The sequence below is a fragment of the Epinephelus fuscoguttatus genome, linkage group LG15 (assembly GCF_011397635.1).
Source record: "Epinephelus fuscoguttatus linkage group LG15, E.fuscoguttatus.final_Chr_v1".
NCBI lineage: Eukaryota > Metazoa > Chordata > Actinopteri > Perciformes > Serranidae > Epinephelus > Epinephelus fuscoguttatus.
This window is the reverse complement of record NC_064766.1, coordinates 43,040,515-43,059,230: the sequence shown is the minus strand read 5'-3', so window position 1 is coordinate 43,059,230 and position 18,716 is coordinate 43,040,515. Positions and strand designations below refer to the sequence as shown.

Below are 18,716 nucleotides of genomic sequence, written 5' to 3'. Positions count from 1 at the left end.
GATTGATTTGATGTGAAAATAAAAGTATGGCATGAACAAGCAGACAATGCAAGCGGGAGGCAGGAGGAGGAGCTCAGGCTGGGATCCAGGTTTCAGGACAACTACTTTCACTGTTTCTCAATCTGTGGGAGGGTAGACAACAGAAAGTCTACTCTAATCTACCACACTGAGGACTGCAGGATGTCAAGTACCTCTTCCTTTTCTGTATCTAGCTCTTGGTACAACTTTCCAAATCTCCGGTTTGCAGCTTCATCTTCGGACATGTCTGAATTTTCTGGTTCTTTGTGAATTCTGGTAACATTTACATCTTTGATTGCTTCTGCCGTTCCAGACACAGCAGCAGACGTCGAGTTTTGTTGGGTGACAGAAGAGTCGAAGCCACTGCTGTGACTACCTTCAGTCCCTGCAAAGGCCTCTGGAAAACTGCTGGCAAACAAGTCTGTGTCCCACCCACCTCTCGCATTCACAGCGGACCCAACTCTATCTTCTCCTGAGGTCTCAGTAAATGGATCAAATTCAAAACCACCCCCCTTGTCTCCTCCCTGTGTTTCAGCAAAAGGATCTGAATCAAACGCACCTCCTCCCTGTGTTTCAGCAAAAGGATCTGAATCAAATGCACCTCCTCCCTGTGCTTCAGCAAAAGGATCTGACTCAAATGCACCTCCTCCCTGTGTTTCAGCAAAAAGATCTGACTCAAACGCACCTCCTCCCTGTGCTTCAGCAAAAGGATCTGACTCAAACGCACCTCCTCCCTGTGCTTCAGCAAAAGGATCTGACTCAAACGCACCTCCTCCCTGTGTTTCAGCAAAAGGATCTGACTCAAACGCACCTCCTCCCTGTGTTTCAGCTGAGGGAACTGAATGAAACGCACCTCCTCCTTGTGTTTCAGCAAAAGGATCTGACTCAAACGCACCTCCTCCCTGTGTTTCAGCAAAAAGATCTGACTCAAACGCACCTCCTCCCTGTGCTTCAGCAAAAGGATCTGAATCAAACGCACCTCCTCCTTGTGTTTCAGCAAAAGGATCTGACTCAAACGCACCTCCTCCCTGTGTTTCAGCTGAGGGAACTGAATGAAACGCACCTCCTCCCTGTGTTTCAGCAAAAGAATCTGAATCAAACGCACCTCCTCCCTGTGTTTCAGCTGAGTGAACTGAATCAAACGCACCTCCTCCCTGAGTTTCAGCAAAAGGATCTGAATCAAATGCATCTCCTCCCTGTGTTTCAGCAAAAGGATCTGAATCAAACGCACCTCCTCCCTGTGTTTCAGCTGAGGTCACTGAATCAAACGCACCTCCTCCCTGTGTTTCAGCTGAGGGAACTGAATGAAACGCACCTCCTCCCTGTGTTTCAGCAAAAGAATCTGAATCAAACGCACCTCCTCCCTGTGTTTCAGCTGAGTGAACTGAATCAAACGCACCTCCTCCCTGAGTTTCAGCAAAAGGATCTGAATCAAATGCATCTCCTCCCTGTGTTTCAGCAAAAGGATCTGAATCAAACGCACCTCCTCCCTGTGTTTCAGCTGAGGTCACTGAATCAAACGCACCTCCTCCCTGTGTTTCAGCTGATGGAACTGAATCAAACGCACCTCCTCCCTGTGTTTCAGCAAAAGGATCTAAATCAAACGCACCTCCTCCCTGTGTTTCAGCTGAGGTCACTGAATCAAACACACCTCCTCCCTGTGTTTCAGATTTAAAAACGCTTTTGTGTCCTTTCCCTCGACTTTCAGAATATTTTCTGCAACTTGATGTGATATCAGTTTGGTTTCCTATTGGCTCTTCTTCACCTGAACACTTTCTGTCTGCTGCATTGCTCTCTGGGGAAATGTTTCCTACCATCTGAGACCAATCTGCTGCTACACCATTGTTTTCAGATCCCCATCCCTCTGAGACATTCACTGGTGAACGATCTTCATAAGAAAATTCATCATCTGCACTTGCCCAGCCTCCACCCTGACCTCCATCACCCCACTCCTCAGCAGTCTCATATTCAGACCCAGACCCATCTGGAGACCTGGACCACTTGTCTACTCTGTCCTCTGTGCTGTCCTCAATCTGTTCACCGTACTCATTGGTGAATATAAGACCTGGGGTAGACTTCCTGCGGTCTTCCTGCCCTGCTGTATCTCCCACGGAATCTGCATGTCTTGTCTCATCTTCATCTCCTCTGACTGCAGAGGGATGAAGGTCGGGGTTACTTTGAGAGTTCCAGCTGCTAACCTCATCTTGAGCTGCTGTGGTTGGCTCACTGTCCTGAGGATGTGTAGTAGCTGTGTCTGCACCTGGCTGCCAGTCATCTGCCTGGGGCCTGCCCTGAGCCCCACCCTGTGCCCCGCCCTGTGCCCTCTCCAGCCCTACAGCAGGGGCCTCAGCTCCTGAAGCAGCATCTCCGTTTGCTGACAATGAACCAAAGTCAGCGGACCAGTCAGCGATGAAGCCAGTATCTGCAGCCTGCTCGGGAAAAGCAGGGATTGTAGGGTTAAATTGTGACCCCGCCCCCACCCAAAGACAAAGACAATAGACAGGAACGATGTGAGAATCCAAGGACTGGTTGCACAAAGACAGACTGATCATAACTGTTATTAAAAAACATGTTCCTGACTGCTGTCAGTAGAACCATCACTGTGAATTCTGGGTAAATTAAGACTAAGCGGTTATCTCTGAAGAGACAAGATTCACCTGCATCAAATAAGTTTAATATCAATTTTCAGATATACTGTATATCAGTGGCGGCTGCTGGTCTTTCAAACAGGGGAGGCTCACTTTAGGTTTACATCATAACGCGTCATATTTTAGCAAGGCAGTAACTTATAAAAGGAACATTTAATTCAAGCTATTTTTCAACCACACTCATGACATAGAACCACAGCAACACACACCTCAGAGATTTTCAGATGGGTTTAAACTCCTGAACTGTACAAACAGTGAAAATGAGCTATATGTTTTATGGAAACACTCTGTCAGAAGACAGGGGTCGCCAATGCCGGTGTGTATTTCCAAAGCGCTGTCAATCACAAAGGGGTTCAGCCTTTTAGACAGTTCCTCCAATCATTATGCAGACACCGAGCGTCCTCTCCTGCCTACCGCTCCATTAGGTCCCAAGGAGGCTGAGCCTTTATCCAATGAGCATCTCTCTTTGCTGCATGAAAAAAACCTGCTCAGCGCTGTCTCATTGGAATGCTTGGAGGCTCCGCATCCACCGTGCTGACACGAGCATGTATGACAGGGAGGTCGCGTTTGAAAACTGGTGACAAACAGCTGACGTTTGAACATCATAGTCACGATGTGAAATGCATCCTAGCGCACGTTTAATGCAATGTAAATTCTTATTTTAATGTAAATTCAATAGTGCATATTTGACCATTTCTTCTATGAAATTTTGTGGGAAGTTCAGCCTCCCCTGTTGTCTCAGAGCAATCGCCCCTGGTGTACATACACTGGTGTCAACAGAAGAAAGGATCTGTGAGATGACGGAGAAATGTTGTTTGTTACAACCCCTCCGAGGTAAACTGTGACTTCTGTAAATAAAATTATCTTTGTGCCAACAGAACCAACTGAAAACAAGAATCAAGTGGATGGTTCTGTAAATATACTGAAGTTCTATCAGTGATTCATAAGGTTTTAGTGATGATGATGATGATGATGATAATGATGAAGAACAGATGTTGTGTTTTACTTACAGGCTCAGCTGTTTGTGTGTTTGCCTAAAAAAATGGACAGAAGATGGTTCATATGTTCAGAGATCTGTGTACTGTCTTTTAATATACTGATTGATTTTACGTCATTCATACTTTTATCTCCAAATAAATTTTACCCCCCAAAAAAACTGGATCATAAATTTAGTGAATGTTTTTGATCGAACACCAATAGACAGATTTTACTCACCGACCACATATCCCAAGGAACAGCTGTCTGAAAGAGGCAGAGCACATGTTCATGAAGCTCATGGTGTCAATACGGTTTGTACAGAAAACAGATAAACATCATATCAATAACCAATATATATCAATATCCGATAAATATCAATAACCAATAAATATCAATAATCGATAAACATCAACACAAACCCCTGATGGGATGAACTGAAGAATAATGAGACTGAAAAGTCTCAGCCTTGACAACCGGCGCAGGCTCCCCCCTCTGCCTACAATATTGCTCGCCAACGCACAGTCTATTAGGAACAAAGTAGACGAGTTGGAAGCTTTGGGTCAAGTATAAGAGGGAAATCAGAGAAACCTGTCTTTTTGCTTTCACTGAAACATGGCTCAGTGACGCTGACTGGGACGAGGATCCTGACATCACAGGGAAGAGTCATGGAGGAGGTGTATGTCTTTACATTAATCGCAGGTACTATAATACCATTGTTGTTCGAGAGAGACTTTGTACGCCTGACATTGAACTGTTGACCGTCTCTCTCCGTCCGCATTACCTGCCTCAAGAATTTCAGCAACTCTTCTTCACTATTGTTTACATTCACCCCAAAGCTAATGTTACTACGGCAACGCAGCTGATCGCTTACGTCACCCACAGGTTTGACTCAATCTGCACAGAGGTACCTAAATTCTTACTTGGGGATTTTGATCACTGCTCCCTGGATTCGACCCTTAAGACCTATGAACAACTTGTACAACTACTAAAAATAACTCTATCCTGGACTTGTGTTATGGCTTGGTGGGTGGTGCTTACAAGTCGCTTCCTATGCCATCTCTGGGAGCACCATATCATAACAGCGTCTACCTAATGCCCACCTACAAGCCTTGCTTCAGGCACCTTGAGTGCACGGAAAAGACAGTCAAAACCTGGTCTGAGGATGCTGTCTTATCTCTTCAAGCATGTATGGATTGTACTGATTGGGACTGTTTTTTTGACACCTGTAATGACGATATTGATTAAGTCTCGGATGTTGTATCATCTTATATCTCCTTTTGTGTAGACTCTATTATACCCACCAAAAAGGTCATTATACAGTGGTGGAAAAAAGTTTTCGGACACCCCATGCATTTGTGAAATATTGCATTAAGAATCACTCTTAGGTCTTCAAGTGCAATTTCTTTTAGTACAGTCACAGCCAAAATACTAAATAAATCCTAAAAAAGCCATTAAAAACTTAAAATTGATTGGTTCCATAAAAATACATAAGACATTTTGAGTATTGGGTCATTTTGGTACCAGTGATGAAGGTCGTTCTTTTTATTAAAAGACACAATTTTTGTTGCCAAGCTTCGTGTCTACATAAAGCCAGCACATTTGAAAGTTCTTCAGACACAAAAATGGCTAAAACAAGGAACCTAATGCAGGAAACACGCCTGAAGATAAAGATTCTCAGCCAGGAAGGGTACAGCTGCCGCCAGATAGCCAGGAAGTGCAGATGCAGTCCTTCAGCATTTGGATACACTCTGCAGAAATACAGACGAACCAACAGCTTGGAAGACAAACCAAGATCTGGGCGTCCAAGGGTTTCTTCAGCAAGAAATGACCGCATCCTGATCCGCATGTGCAGGCAAAACCGCCGAATGACATCACAGGAGCTTCAGCAGCAGTGGTCAAACCAAACTGGTGTCCAGTGTTCCACCCGCACATTTAGATCATGGCTTAAGGTCCTACAAGGCTATCAAGAAGCCCCTGATCAATGAGAGACAGAGGTTAGCCTGGCGTCGTTGGGCCCAGGCACACAAGAACTGGACAGCCAGAAACTGGAAGATTTTGTGGTCAGATGAGTCCAGTTTCCAGCTTTATCTTCCTCCTACTAATGTGAGGGTACGCAGAAGGCCAGGCGAAGCATTATCTCCAGCATGTACAGTACCTACAGTCAAGCATGGTGGAGGCAGTATCATGGTTTGGGGATGCATGAGCGCTGCTGGTGTTGGTCATCTCACTGTCTGTGATGGCACATTGAACTCTACCAAGTATTGTACCATTCTCCAAACCCACATGCTCCCTTCTGCGCGTGCACTGTTCTGTCGAGGTAAAAACTGGATGTTTCAACAAGATAATGCCCCTTGCCACACATCCAAGGCCAGTAGAACTTGGCTGCAGGAGCACAGTATCCAGGTCTTAGAGTGGCCAGCTCAATCCCGGACATGAGCCCCATTGAAAATCTGTGGTGGATTATCAAAAGGTCTGTTTCAAAGCATAAACCAAAGAATTTAGAAGAATTAAAAGCAGTAATTCAAGAAGAATGGGACAAGATTACCCCTCAACAGTGTGAAAGGCTCGTGGGGAACATGCCAGCCAGGATTAGAGCTCTACTACGTGCCAATGGCAGGACTACTAAATATTAATTTGATGATGTGATGGTTTATTTATTTTGTGTTCAGTTTTGAACACATTCTCTGTTATTTGTTGACTTTGATACCGACAATGTTGAGAACTGACATATTGAAACTGTCAAGAATTTAGTTTTGTTAGTTTTTCTTGTAAACAATAAACAAAAAAATATAATTTGTATTTGTTTGTATCTGTCTAATGCAGCCACACCTTTTGAAACACAAAAAAGATTTTTTCACAAATATTTCATGATTATATTTGAGATTGTGTAAAATTTTAAGGGTGTCCGAAACCACTGTATATCCTAATAAAAAACCCTGGGTGACCAAGAAGCTTAAATCGGTGCTTAACAAAAAGAAAAGAACTTTTTACTCAGGGGACCCTCTGGAAAAGACGAAAAATAATGTTGCCAGGGAACTTAAAAATGAAATCTTCAAGGCCAAAATAGAGTACAAAAAGAAAATAGAAATGCAATTCAGCAGCAATACTATGAGGGCTGCCTGGCAGGGTATCAAGGCAATGGCATCTATTGATCACTATACTGATGTAACAGAGGATCACATCAGAATTAATGGGGTTGATGATACTGATCTGTCAAATTGTTTTAATTCTTTCTTTTCTCGTTTTGAAAAACCTGATGTTGCTGATTATGTCTCTAGGGTAAGGAACTCTCTTGTACCCCACAAATCCTTAGTGATATCACAGGAGCATGTAGCTGCCTCATTAAAGAGGACAAATATTAGGAAGGCTGCAGGCCTGGATACCATTGGTGGGCGAGTCCTACATCACTGTGCCAATCAGGTTAGTTGAGTCTTCTCAAAAATTTTTCAATTATGCGCTGATAGCTGTGTGTCACCCTCACTTAGGAAGACTTCCACAATAATTCCCATTCCTAAAGTAAAGAGAGCCAGTGATTTGAATGAGTTCAGGCCAGTCGCCCTGACATCATTAATTATTGAACACTTTGAAAGAATTTTAAAAGATGAGATTGCGTCCCTGGTTGCGGGAAATCTGGATCGGGCTGGGAGGGGGCTGGAGGATGCTAAATTGTTCAACCGAAATAAGATCTATACGCATTTGGAGAAACCAAACTCTCATGCTAGACTCTTGTTTGCCGACTTCTCATCGGCCTTCAATAAGATGCAACCGCACATTTCAATCGATCACCTCAGTGTGCATTTTAATCTACCACATCAGCTTCTATTATTGATTCTTAACTTTTTAACAGGGAGGAAACAGCGGGTTTTAGTTAATGGAGTCATGTCAGATGTCCTGATTTCCAACACAGGCTCACCCCAAGGGTGTGTCCTCTCTCCCCTTCTTTTTATTCTATACACTGATAGCTGCAGGTCTGTCAAAGAAGAAAGCTACTTAGTCAAATTTTCAGATTACACGGTTCTTCTTTCCCTTCTCCAAGGTCCAGCAGCAGGTCATGGCAGTGCTCTTACAGCCTTTATCAGTTGGTGTGACTATAACTCTGTGGACCTTAATGTGTCTAAAACTAAGGAGCTAATCACTGACTTTGGCAAGAATCGTACCAAGCCTGTTGCAAACTTTATTCATGGCAAGGAGGTGGAGACTGTTGATTCATATAAATACTTGGGAACAGTATTTGATTCCCAGCTAAGATTTGATGTGAACACTAATATTATTGCAATGAAGGGTCAACAGAGGATTTATCTACTTAGGAAGTTGAACTCCTTCAATGTTAGCAAAACCATTAAGTTTTTGTTTCACAAATCCTTTATTGAAAGCCTTCTGACCTTATCGTTCATTTGTTGGTTTAACGGCCTGTGAGTAAGAGATAAAAATTGCCTGAATGGTATTGTGAAGGTCTGTTCCAAGATAACTGGTGTGAAGCAGGAAGATTTGAGTTCCCTTTGGGACAAACGTGTGGTCAGAAAAGCAAAGGGAATCATTGCTCAGCATGACCATATTCTGTCCACTGAGTTTTCACTTATGCCCTCAGGGCGTCGCATTAAAGCTCCATCTAGGAAAACTAACCGCCACTCCAGATCTTTTATCCTGTCTGCTATCAGACTTTAAACCTTGATTCAAGTCTATGGAAGTGACTTGAGGGATTCTTAGCTTGTGTACTTGGGTGCACTATGTTTTTTTTTATGTTGTTTTGATGTATCATCAGATATTATTATTGTCTTGTGAATTTATCGTGGTGTACTACACCCTGTCTTTGATGTTCATCAGACTTATTATTGTCTTGTGTATTATTGCTGCATGTTCTTGTGTACTTTTGTTGTATCATTAGACTAACGACTGGTAGTGCTGTGTATTTCTTGTGTGTTCCCTGTGGGAGACAGAGAAGGCCGCCTGCGGGCCTCACTGACATCAACTAATTGCTGCTGTGGATGTATGATTGTGTGCATGGATATCTGTGGGCCTGGTGAACTGTCAAACTGAATTGCACTTTGGGACAAATAAAGTTGTTGTGATTTGATTTGATTTTTGGCATTTCACACATGTTGTGTTTTAATGAACTTGTCCTACAGATTTGATCAGATTGGCTCCAAACTTGGTTTATGAGCCTGACCACCTTGTGACCAAAAGTTATTAGAGGATCTGCCCAGTGTTGAATGGTGCGCCCACTGCAGAACGTTGAATTTTGAGGTCTCACCATGAAAAACGAAATTGCTATAACTTTGGCGTAAGTGGTCCAATCTCCACCAAACTTAACATCAGTCATATTAGTCCCGCCCTGGAAACATTTATATGACAATATTTTGTGATAGTCATAATGCCACCTTTAGTCAAAAGGAAGTGCTTCTTATCAGACACTTATCTTTGGATTAACATAAAATTTCAGTGCTGTGGTCTATATTTGATGTTCACAAACATGACATATCATTAGTGTCCATGCCCGCTGCAGAGGGTTTAATTTTGATGTCTCGCCATGAAACAGGAAATTGCTATGACTTTGGAGTAAATGGTCCGATGTCCACCAAACTTCACATGATTAATTTTAGTCCCACCCTGAACACATTTATATGACAAAATACTGTGATAGTCATAGCGCCACCTAGTGGCGAAAGGAAGTACTTCTTATTAGACACTTATCTTTAGATGAGCCTGAAGTTTCAATCCTGTGGTGTATGTTTTTTTAATTAAGCCATTAATGCATTTCTCCAAAATGTTTCTGCAGTTGACCAATACAAAGTGACAGTGCTTCCAAAGAAGAGCGTGGCCCAATAAAGATTTGGACATAAATGCATGAGCAACTGTCTGATTGTCATCAAACCTGTTGATAATCTTAGAGGTAGGTGTCCTGAACTATCAAAGGTGCTAATTCTACCCAGCTTTCAAATCTCAAATTTCCATGCTGGCTCGAACTCTGGAATTGCCGCTTGCGGCTATATTTACTATTACTATCATAATTAAGGAAATTTAAGCACATCATGTTGCCGTTAGCAACATTCAAAGTTAAAGAGTGAAAAAGTAAAGTCAGTCAGTGTTTGCCTGACAACATTAAAAATATTTAAGTAGCAACTACTCACGTTCAGAAACTTTATTTCACACTTTAACAGCAGAGGTTTTACTTTTAAATGACTAGTCGCCTGCTTTGACACAACCACCGCAGTTCTAAAGTAGAGCATGGATTTTGTTTGATTTTACCAACGGTAACATTATTCGTGTTTTCAGCAGTGAAAGTAAATTGAAGCTCTTGCTGGTGCGACTACCAAACCTTCATTCATATTGCTCTCCTCCCACCCAAACTTTACGATTTCCTGAGCACAGGCGTTTCATTTTTAAACACCTGTATGGTTTAGATAAAAACTAGAAACACGACATTATTTAAAGCAAATTATTTATCACAACACTCTACGTGCCACAGAATAGTTTGTCCTGAAAACTGATCTGTCCTCACTGTCTCTTCCTTAGGTTTCACAGGGTCCAGGGATAGAGGGCCCAAGGACACAGGGTCCAGGGACACAGAGCCCAAGAACACAGGGTCCAGGGACACAGGGTCCAGGGACAAAGGGTCCAAAGACAGAGGGACAGGGACAGAGGGTCCAAGGACAGAGGGTCCAGGGATAGAGGGTCCAAGGACAGAGAATCCAGGAACAGAGGGTACAAGTGTCCAAGGACCGAGGATCCAGGGACACAGAGTCCAAGGACACAGGTTCCAGGGACAGAGGGTCCAAGGACACAGGGTCCATGAACAGAGGGTCCAAGAACACAGGGTCCAAGGACAGAGGATCCACGGACACAGGTTCCAGGGACAGAGGGTCCAAGGACACAGGGTCCATGAACAGAGGGTCCAAGAACACAGGGTCCAAGGACAGAGGATCCACGGACAGAGGGTCCAGGGACAGAGGGTCCAGGGACAGAGGGTCCAGGGACTGAGGGACGTTGTACGCTGTAAAGCAGTTAATTTAAAGAACTCGAACCTGTGGTATTGGCGAAACACTGTCATCCGGTTGAAAAGCATCAAAGTCCAGGTCAAGAAGTGATTCTCCTGGCCGTTCATTGGGCTGTGGACAACAACAACAACAACGTCAGTAAAACAAGAAGCAATTGTATACAACACATGGTGCATGTAAACTATCTCTTTTTTAGGAACACAGAATATATGTGAAGACTCCACCGACCTGTGATGGTGAAGGTGCCGGTAAAAATTCTCCTCCAAACAGGTCAATGATCTGCTCCTCCGCCACCTCTTTGGTAGGTGTGACCTTTGGTGGTGGAGGCACCGGCGGCCCCTTTTTAAGCTGCCCCCCCCCCCAAAAAAAAAACAAGACAAGCTGTTATCAGATCAACTCAGAGCAGATTTCATTTAAGCAGCTTCTATTATTTCTGATCCATTTTCCAGCTTCATCTTAAAATCAGAGGATGGATGAAGCCACATGTAGACGATACAGAAACAATGACTCAGTCTGTTGGCATTATTCGGATGGCGCCACAACAGAGATGCAACATGCTCCAGCCTCATGAAATACAACACTCATCACTACTCTGTGTAAACACAGCAAGGACCCCTGGTGGCAGAAAAGACAACAGCGTGTTGGATCTTATGAGGCTGGACAATACTCTGACAATGGAGGACACTGTTAATGTGTCGTCGTCATTAGATTTGATCAGAAATAACTCCTCCTAAACTTTGACAAATTCTGATCTGAGACCGACGAACACGTGAACATGAGGACAACATGAGATGAATTCATTTGTGATCGTGTTACAGTGATGCAACAGCAGCTGTCAGAGTTCAGACAGAACAGTCAGGTAACACACACTCACATCAACAGCCTGTCAATGTGAGTAAGCTGAGCGCCTCCTGTTGACATTAAACTGTGTCATATGACCCTGACCCCAACCCTGAGCCTGACCCTGACATTGTGACATAGATTTAACGGATTTACTCACCAGTATTTTTCATTTTACTTTGGATACATTAGAGTCACATTAGTGTCACATTAGTGTCACGTTACTGTCACCTTAGTATCATGTTAGTGCCACATAATGTCACATTAGTATCACATCAATGTTGCATTAGTGTCTCTAATCTGTCTGTTTTACAGTGTCTCTAATCTGTCTGTTTTACAGTGTGTCTCTAATCTGTCTGTCTCACAGTGTGTCTCTAATCTGTCTGTTTTATAGTGTATCGCTAATCTGTCTGTTTTACAGTGTGTCTCTAATCTGTCTGTTTTACAGTGTGTCTCTAATCTGTCTGTTTTATAGTGTATCTCTAATCTGTCTGTTTTACAGTGTGTCTCTAATCTGTCTGTTTTACAGTGTGTCTCTAATCTGTCTGTCTCACAGTGTGTCTCTAATCTGTCTGTTTTATAGTGTATCTCTAATCTGTCTGTTTTATAGTTAATCTCTAATCTGTCTGTTTTACAGTGTGTCTCTAATCTGTCTGTCTCACAGTGTGTCTCTAATCTGTCTGTTTTACAGTGTATCTCTAATCTGTCTGTTTTACAGTGTGTCTCTAATCTGTCTGTCTTACAGTATTTCTAACGTGTCTGCCTTACAATGAGTCTTGAACCTGTCTCATAGTGTGTCTCTAACCTGTCTGTTTTACAGTGTCCCTCTAACCTGTCTGTCTTACAGTGTCCCTCTAACCTGTCTGTCTTACAGTGTGTCTCTAACCTGTCTGTTTTACAGTGTGTCCCTAATCTGTCTGTCTCACAGTGTGTCTCTAACCTGTCTGTTTTACAGTGTGTCCCTAATCTGTCTGTCTCACAGTGTGTCTCTAATCTGTCTGTCTCACAGTGTGTCTCTAACCTGTCTGTCTTACAGTGTGTCTCTAATCTGTCTTTTACTGTGTGTCTCTAATCTGTCTGTTTTACAATGTGTCTCTAATCTGTCTTACAGTGTGTGTCGAACCTGTCTGTCTCACAGTGTGTCTCTAACCTGTCTATCTCACAGTGTGTCTCTCTAACCTGTCTGTCTTACAGTGTGTGTCGAACCTGTCTGTCTTACAATGAGTCTTGAACCTGTCTAACAGTGTGTCTCTAACCTGTCTGTCTTACAGTGTGTGTCTAACCAGAGATAAATGTACTGAATTATTTATTGTCATGTTAGTGCCACATAATGTCACATTAGTATCACATTATGTTAGTGCCACATTAGTATCACATTATGTTAGTGCCACATTAGTGTCACATTAGCGTCATGTTAGTGCCACATTAGTGTCACGTTACTGTAACCTTAGTGTCATGTTAGTGCCACATAATGTCACATTAGTATCACATCAGTGTCGCATTAGCGTCATGTTAGTGCCACATTAGCATCATGTTAGTGCGACATTAGTGTCACGTTACTGTCACCTTAGTGTCATGTTAGTGCCACATAATGTCACATTAGTATCACATTAGTGTCACATGTGTCACATTAGTGTCACTCAGTATGCGGCTGTCGGCACAACACGTCCACAGATCAGATAATCAGTGCGGTCTGATTTTATTGAGTGAAACGATCCTGTAATGTTACACACCTATGACTTCACAAACACACAGTTTACCAACATCAAATGCATACACACAAATATACACACATTCATACACATATACACACTAAGTGTAACTCCACCCTCTTTGCCAACATTAACAGAGTCTGTCATTATTGTGTCTGACCTGTCTGTGTGTCAGTGTGTAGGAGATCATGCTACTCTCACACATCGACTCTACTGTCATCTGTCGGCTCTAGTGTCACACATCGACTCTACTGTCACCTACTGACTTTACTGTCACCTGTCGATTCTACTGTCACCTATTGACTCTACTGTCACCTGTCGACTCTACTGTCATCTGTCAGCTCTACTGTCACCTGTCGACTCTACTGTCACACGTCAACTCTACTGTCACACGTCGACTCTACTGTCACCTACTGACTTTACTGTCACCTGTCGATTCTACTGTCACCTATTGACTCTACTGTCACCTGTCGGCTCTACTGTCACCTGTCAGCTCTACTGTCACACATCGACTCTACTGTCACACGTCAACTCTACTGTCACACGTCGACTCTACTGTCACCTGTCGATTCTACTGTCACCTGTCGACTCTACTGTCACCTATTGACTTTACTGTCACCTGTCGATTCTACTGTCACCTATTGACTCTACTGTCACCTGTCGACTCTACTGTCACCTGTCAGCTCTACTGTCACCTGTCAACTCTACTGTCATACGTCAACTCTACTGTTACACATTGACTCTACTGTCATCTGTCGGCTCTACTGTCACCTGTCGGCTCTACTGTCACACATCGACTCTACTGTCACCTATTGACTCTACTGTCACATGTCAACTCTACTGTCACCTATTGACTCTACTGTCACCTGTCAATTCTACTGTCATCACATCATCACTGTCACCGTCTGACTCAACTGTCATCTGACTACTGTCACAGACTCTACTGTCACCTGTTGACTCTACTGTCACCTGTCAACTCTACTGTCATCTATTGACTATACTGTCACCTGTCAACTCTACTGTCATCTATTGACTCTACTGTCACCTGTCAACTCCACTGTCATCTATTGACTCTACTGTCACCTGTCACTTCTACTGTCACCTGTCGACTCTACTGTCACCAACTGACTCAACTGTCATCTATTGACTCTACTGTCGACTACTGAAACCTGTCGACTCTACTGTCACCTGTTGACTCTACTGTCACCTGTCAACTCTACTGTCATCTATTGACTCTACTGTCACCTGTCAACTCCACTGTCATCTATTGACTCTACTGTCACCTGTCACTTCTACTGTCATCTGTCGATTCTATTGTCACCTATTGACTCAACTGTCATCTATTGACTACTGTCGACTCTACTGAAACCGGTCGACTCTACTGTCACCTGCTGACTCTACTGTCACCTGTCGACTCTACTGTTACCTGTCGACTCTACTGTCATCTATTGACCCTACTGTCACCTGTCCACTCTACTGTCACCTGTCCACTCTACTGTCATCTATTGACTGCAGTCATCTACTGACTCTACTGTCACCTATTTCACATTCACTCACACAGACAGAGACAGAAACAAAGTTCACTCACCAGTTACAGACAATAGTTTGCAGCAAAGAAAAACAGTCACAGAAAGTTACTGAGAAGTTTCAACAGTCGTCAAGAGAACAGAAAAACAGAACGTCTGTCTGATACTGTTAATCATCCATACTTCTACATCAATACTACTTCCTGTGATTGATCACCCATATCTACAAATCATTTATCTGATTATAACACGTTTTTATCACTTCAGATAACATCTACCTGTGACAGAGGTCGCGATCCAGTTCAGATAACATCTACTAGGGTTGGGTCGGTATGAGAAAAAAAAAAGGTCCGTTGTTTGTGAAAAACTGCATCAAGTCGGTAAAACCGGATTTTCGCCACTTGGGGGAGCAATTGACTCATTTAAAATAAAAAATGACCATAGGACAACAGAGTGACAGAAACACGTTGTTTCTTTTATTCCTTACAAATAAATTTTGCAGCTTACTCAATCAGAGCAAACAAGGGTTGCCTCCTTCGTCTGGCTCAAAGCCAAAGTGTTGCCATATTGGTGCATTTTTTGATTTCTCCAGGCTGCAGTAGAGGCCTCAGCGCGTGCACGCTCGCACCCCCTAGCTCAGTCCCCGCCCCACCCCCACCCCCCCCTCTCCTGCTCGCAGTGCGCTTGGCGAAGAGGCAGACACAGGTGCTCACAGACTCCGACGGCCTTTGATGTCGGCACTCTGTTCCTATCTATAGGTGCTCACAGACTCCGACGGCCTTTGATGTCGGCACTCTGTTCCTATCTATAGGTGCTCACAGACTCGGGCGTACTATAAGTGGAGCGGACTCCAGGCCAGGAATGTCCGCAGTTATTCGGGCTTCCATAGTCGAGCGCACTACCGCGTTGTAGTTTCCGGTAAAAATGTCAGTGAAAAATCCCCGCAATGTGAAAAATACATGCCGAGCAATCTTTTGTGTGACACTGGTGCGCAGTCCGTGCGGTCGTGCTTTGCACGCACAGGGCTTGCAAAAGTCCGCTTTTACCGGGCAGACCTCCACTGAGTCCACTCCGCCTACATTCCGCCCGAGTATGCAGTCCGGTCAGTCTAAAAAAAAAAACAAAAACCTGGTCCAAGACGGAGTACCGAACTGAACTGGTAATACCAAAAACCGAAAAAAACCTAACATCTACCTGTGACTGAGGTCAGGATCCAGTTCAGATAACAGCTACCTGTGACAGAGGTCTGGATCCAATTCAGATAACATCTACCTGTGACTGAGGTCAGGATCCAGTTCAGATAACAGCTACCTGTGACAGAGGTCTGGATCCAATTCAGATAACATCTACCTGTGACGGAGGTCTGGATCCATTTCAGATAACATCTACCTGTGACGGAGATCTGGATCCAGTTCAGATAACATCTACCTGTGACTGAGGTCTGGATCCAGTTCAGATAACATCTACCTGTGACGGAGGTCTGGATCCATTTCAGATAACATCTACCTGTGACGGAGGTCTGGATCCAATTCAGATAACATCTACCTGTGACTGAGGTCTGGATCCAGTTCAGATAACATCTACCTGTGACGGAGGTCTGGATCCATTTCAGATAACATCTACCTGTGACGGAGATCTGGATCCAGTTCAGATAACATCTACCTGTGACGGAGGTCAGGATCCAGTTCAGATAACATCTACCTGTGACTGAGGTCAGGATCCAGTTCAGATAACATCTACCTGTGACGGAGGTGTGGATCCAGTTCAGATAACATCTACCTGTGACGGAGATCTGGATCCAATTCAGATACCTGTGACGGAGGTCTGGATCCAGTTCAGATAACATCTACCTGTGACGGAGGTCTGGATCCAGTTCAGATAACATCTACCTGTGACGGAGGTCTGGATCCATTTCAGATAACATCTACCTGTGACGGAGATCTGGATCCAGTTCAGATAACATCTACCTGTGACGGAGGTCAGGATCCAGTTCAGATAACATCTACCTGTGACTGAGGTCAGGATCCAGTTCAGATAACATCTACCAGTGGACGGAGGTGTGGATCCAGTTCAGATAACATCTACCTGTGACTGAGGTCAGGATCCAGTTCAGATAACATCTACCTGTGACGGAGATCTGGATCCAATTCAGATAACATCTACCTGTGACTGAGGTCAGGATCCATTTCAGATAACATCTACCTGTGACTGAGGTCTGGATCCAATTCAGATAACATCTACCTGTGACGGAGGTCTGGATCCATTTCAGATAACATCTACCTGTGACGGAGATCTGGATCCAGTTCAGATAACATCTACCTGTGACTGAGGTCTGGATCCAGTTCAGATAACATCTACCTGTGACGGAGGTCTGGATCCATTTCAGATAACATCTACCTGTGACGGAGGTCTGGATCCAATTCAGATAACATCTACCTGTGACTGAGGTCAGGATCCAGTTCAGATAACATCTACCTGTGACGGAGGTGTGGATCCAGTTCAGATAACATCTACCTGTGACGGAGATCTGGATCCAATTCAGATACCTGTGACGGAGGTGTGGATCCAGTTCAGATAATATCTACCTGTGACGGAGGTGTGGATCCAGTTCAGATAACATCTACCTGTGACGGAGGTCAGGATCCAGTTCAGATAACATCTACCTGTGACTGAGGTCTGGATCCAGTTCAGATAACATCTACCTGTGACGGAGGTCAGGATCCAGTTCAGATAACATCTACCTGTGACTGAGGTCAGGATCCAGTTCAGATAACATCTACCTGTGACGGAGGTGTGGATCCAGTTCAGATAACATCTACCTGTGACGGAGGTCAGGATCCAATTCAGATAACATCTACCTGTGACGGAGGTGTGGATCCAGTTCAGATAATATCTACCTGTGACGGAGGTCAGGATCCAGTTCAGATAACATCTACCTGTGACTGAGGTCTGGATCCAGTTCAGATAACATCTACCTGTGACGGAGGTGTGGATCCAGTTCAGATAATATCTACCTGTGACGGAGGTCAGGATCCAGTTCAGATAACATCTACCTGTGACTGAGGTCAGGATCCAGTTCAGATCATCTGAAGTCTGGACTGTCAGGTGGACTCTCGTCCTCTGGTGGCGACGGAGTTCTGGCTAGTCGCAGTGGTCCTGAATCACTGAGGGACGAGACAGAAACCACATGATCACACAGTCTTTTAATTGGCTGATCAGTGACAGGTGGAGCTGCAGGTGGAGCTGCAGGCTGAGCCAATGACTCTGTAATCGTCTTCTAGACAAAGATGCTCCGGACATTGTTTCACAGCAGTGACTAATTTCTGTTTAGTTAAATCAGAGACCACCTGACATCCAGGTGACGTGCAGGCATACCGTCCTCCAGGGACCTTGAAATGTCCCTGAGTGAAACCCAGCATCTGTACACTCATTATATAAGATGTGTAAGCCCGACATACTACACACGCAACAAACACTACAAAACTGCACACACTCCCAAAACTACACACCCTGCACAAACTACACACACCCTACACGCAGTACACAAATTACACAAACTACACAAATAAAACAAACTACACAAGTTACACAAACTTCACACACTATGCAAATTACACATACGACACACACTACGCCAACTACACAAATTACACAAACTACACAAATTACACAAACTACACACACTACACATTACACCAAATACACACACACACACTGCACAAATTACGCAAACTATACACTACAAAAAAGAAAACAAACTACACATACGGCACACACTACGCAAACTATGCAAATTACACAAACTACACACACTACACAAATTACACAAATTACAGAAAGTACACACCACACACTATATAAATTACAGAAACTACACAAATTACATACAGTACACACACTACACAAATGACAAAACTACATACAATACACAAATTACACAAACTACACACACTTCACAAACTACACATGACAAAAACAACACAAACTTCACACACTACG

The 18,716-nt window shown here is 43.7% G+C and overlaps 2 protein-coding genes across 2 annotated transcripts; both read right to left on the bottom strand.

The window, feature by feature from the left end:
* Positions 1-150: 150 nt before the first annotated feature.
* On the bottom strand, positions 151-13,381 carry LOC125902693 (uncharacterized). The gene is made up of 6 exons (XM_049599232.1): positions 13,352-13,381; positions 10,868-11,020; positions 10,667-10,750; positions 3,882-3,908; positions 3,677-3,700; positions 151-2,447 (listed from the first exon to the last, which is right to left on the bottom strand). Exons 1-6 carry the CDS (start codon positions 13,379-13,381, stop codon positions 159-161), a joined length of 2,607 nt encoding a protein of 868 aa, XP_049455189.1. The 3' UTR covers positions 151-158.
* Positions 13,382-15,405: 2,024 nt separating this feature from the next.
* LOC125902692 (uncharacterized) lies at positions 15,406-18,090 on the bottom strand. The gene is made up of 6 exons (XM_049599230.1): positions 18,070-18,090; positions 17,342-17,858; positions 16,920-17,231; positions 16,380-16,457; positions 16,302-16,340; positions 15,406-15,950 (listed from the first exon to the last, which is right to left on the bottom strand). Exons 1-6 carry the CDS (start codon positions 18,088-18,090, stop codon positions 15,901-15,903), a joined length of 1,017 nt encoding a protein of 338 aa, XP_049455187.1. The 3' UTR covers positions 15,406-15,900.
* Positions 18,091-18,716: the final 626 nt, after the last annotated feature.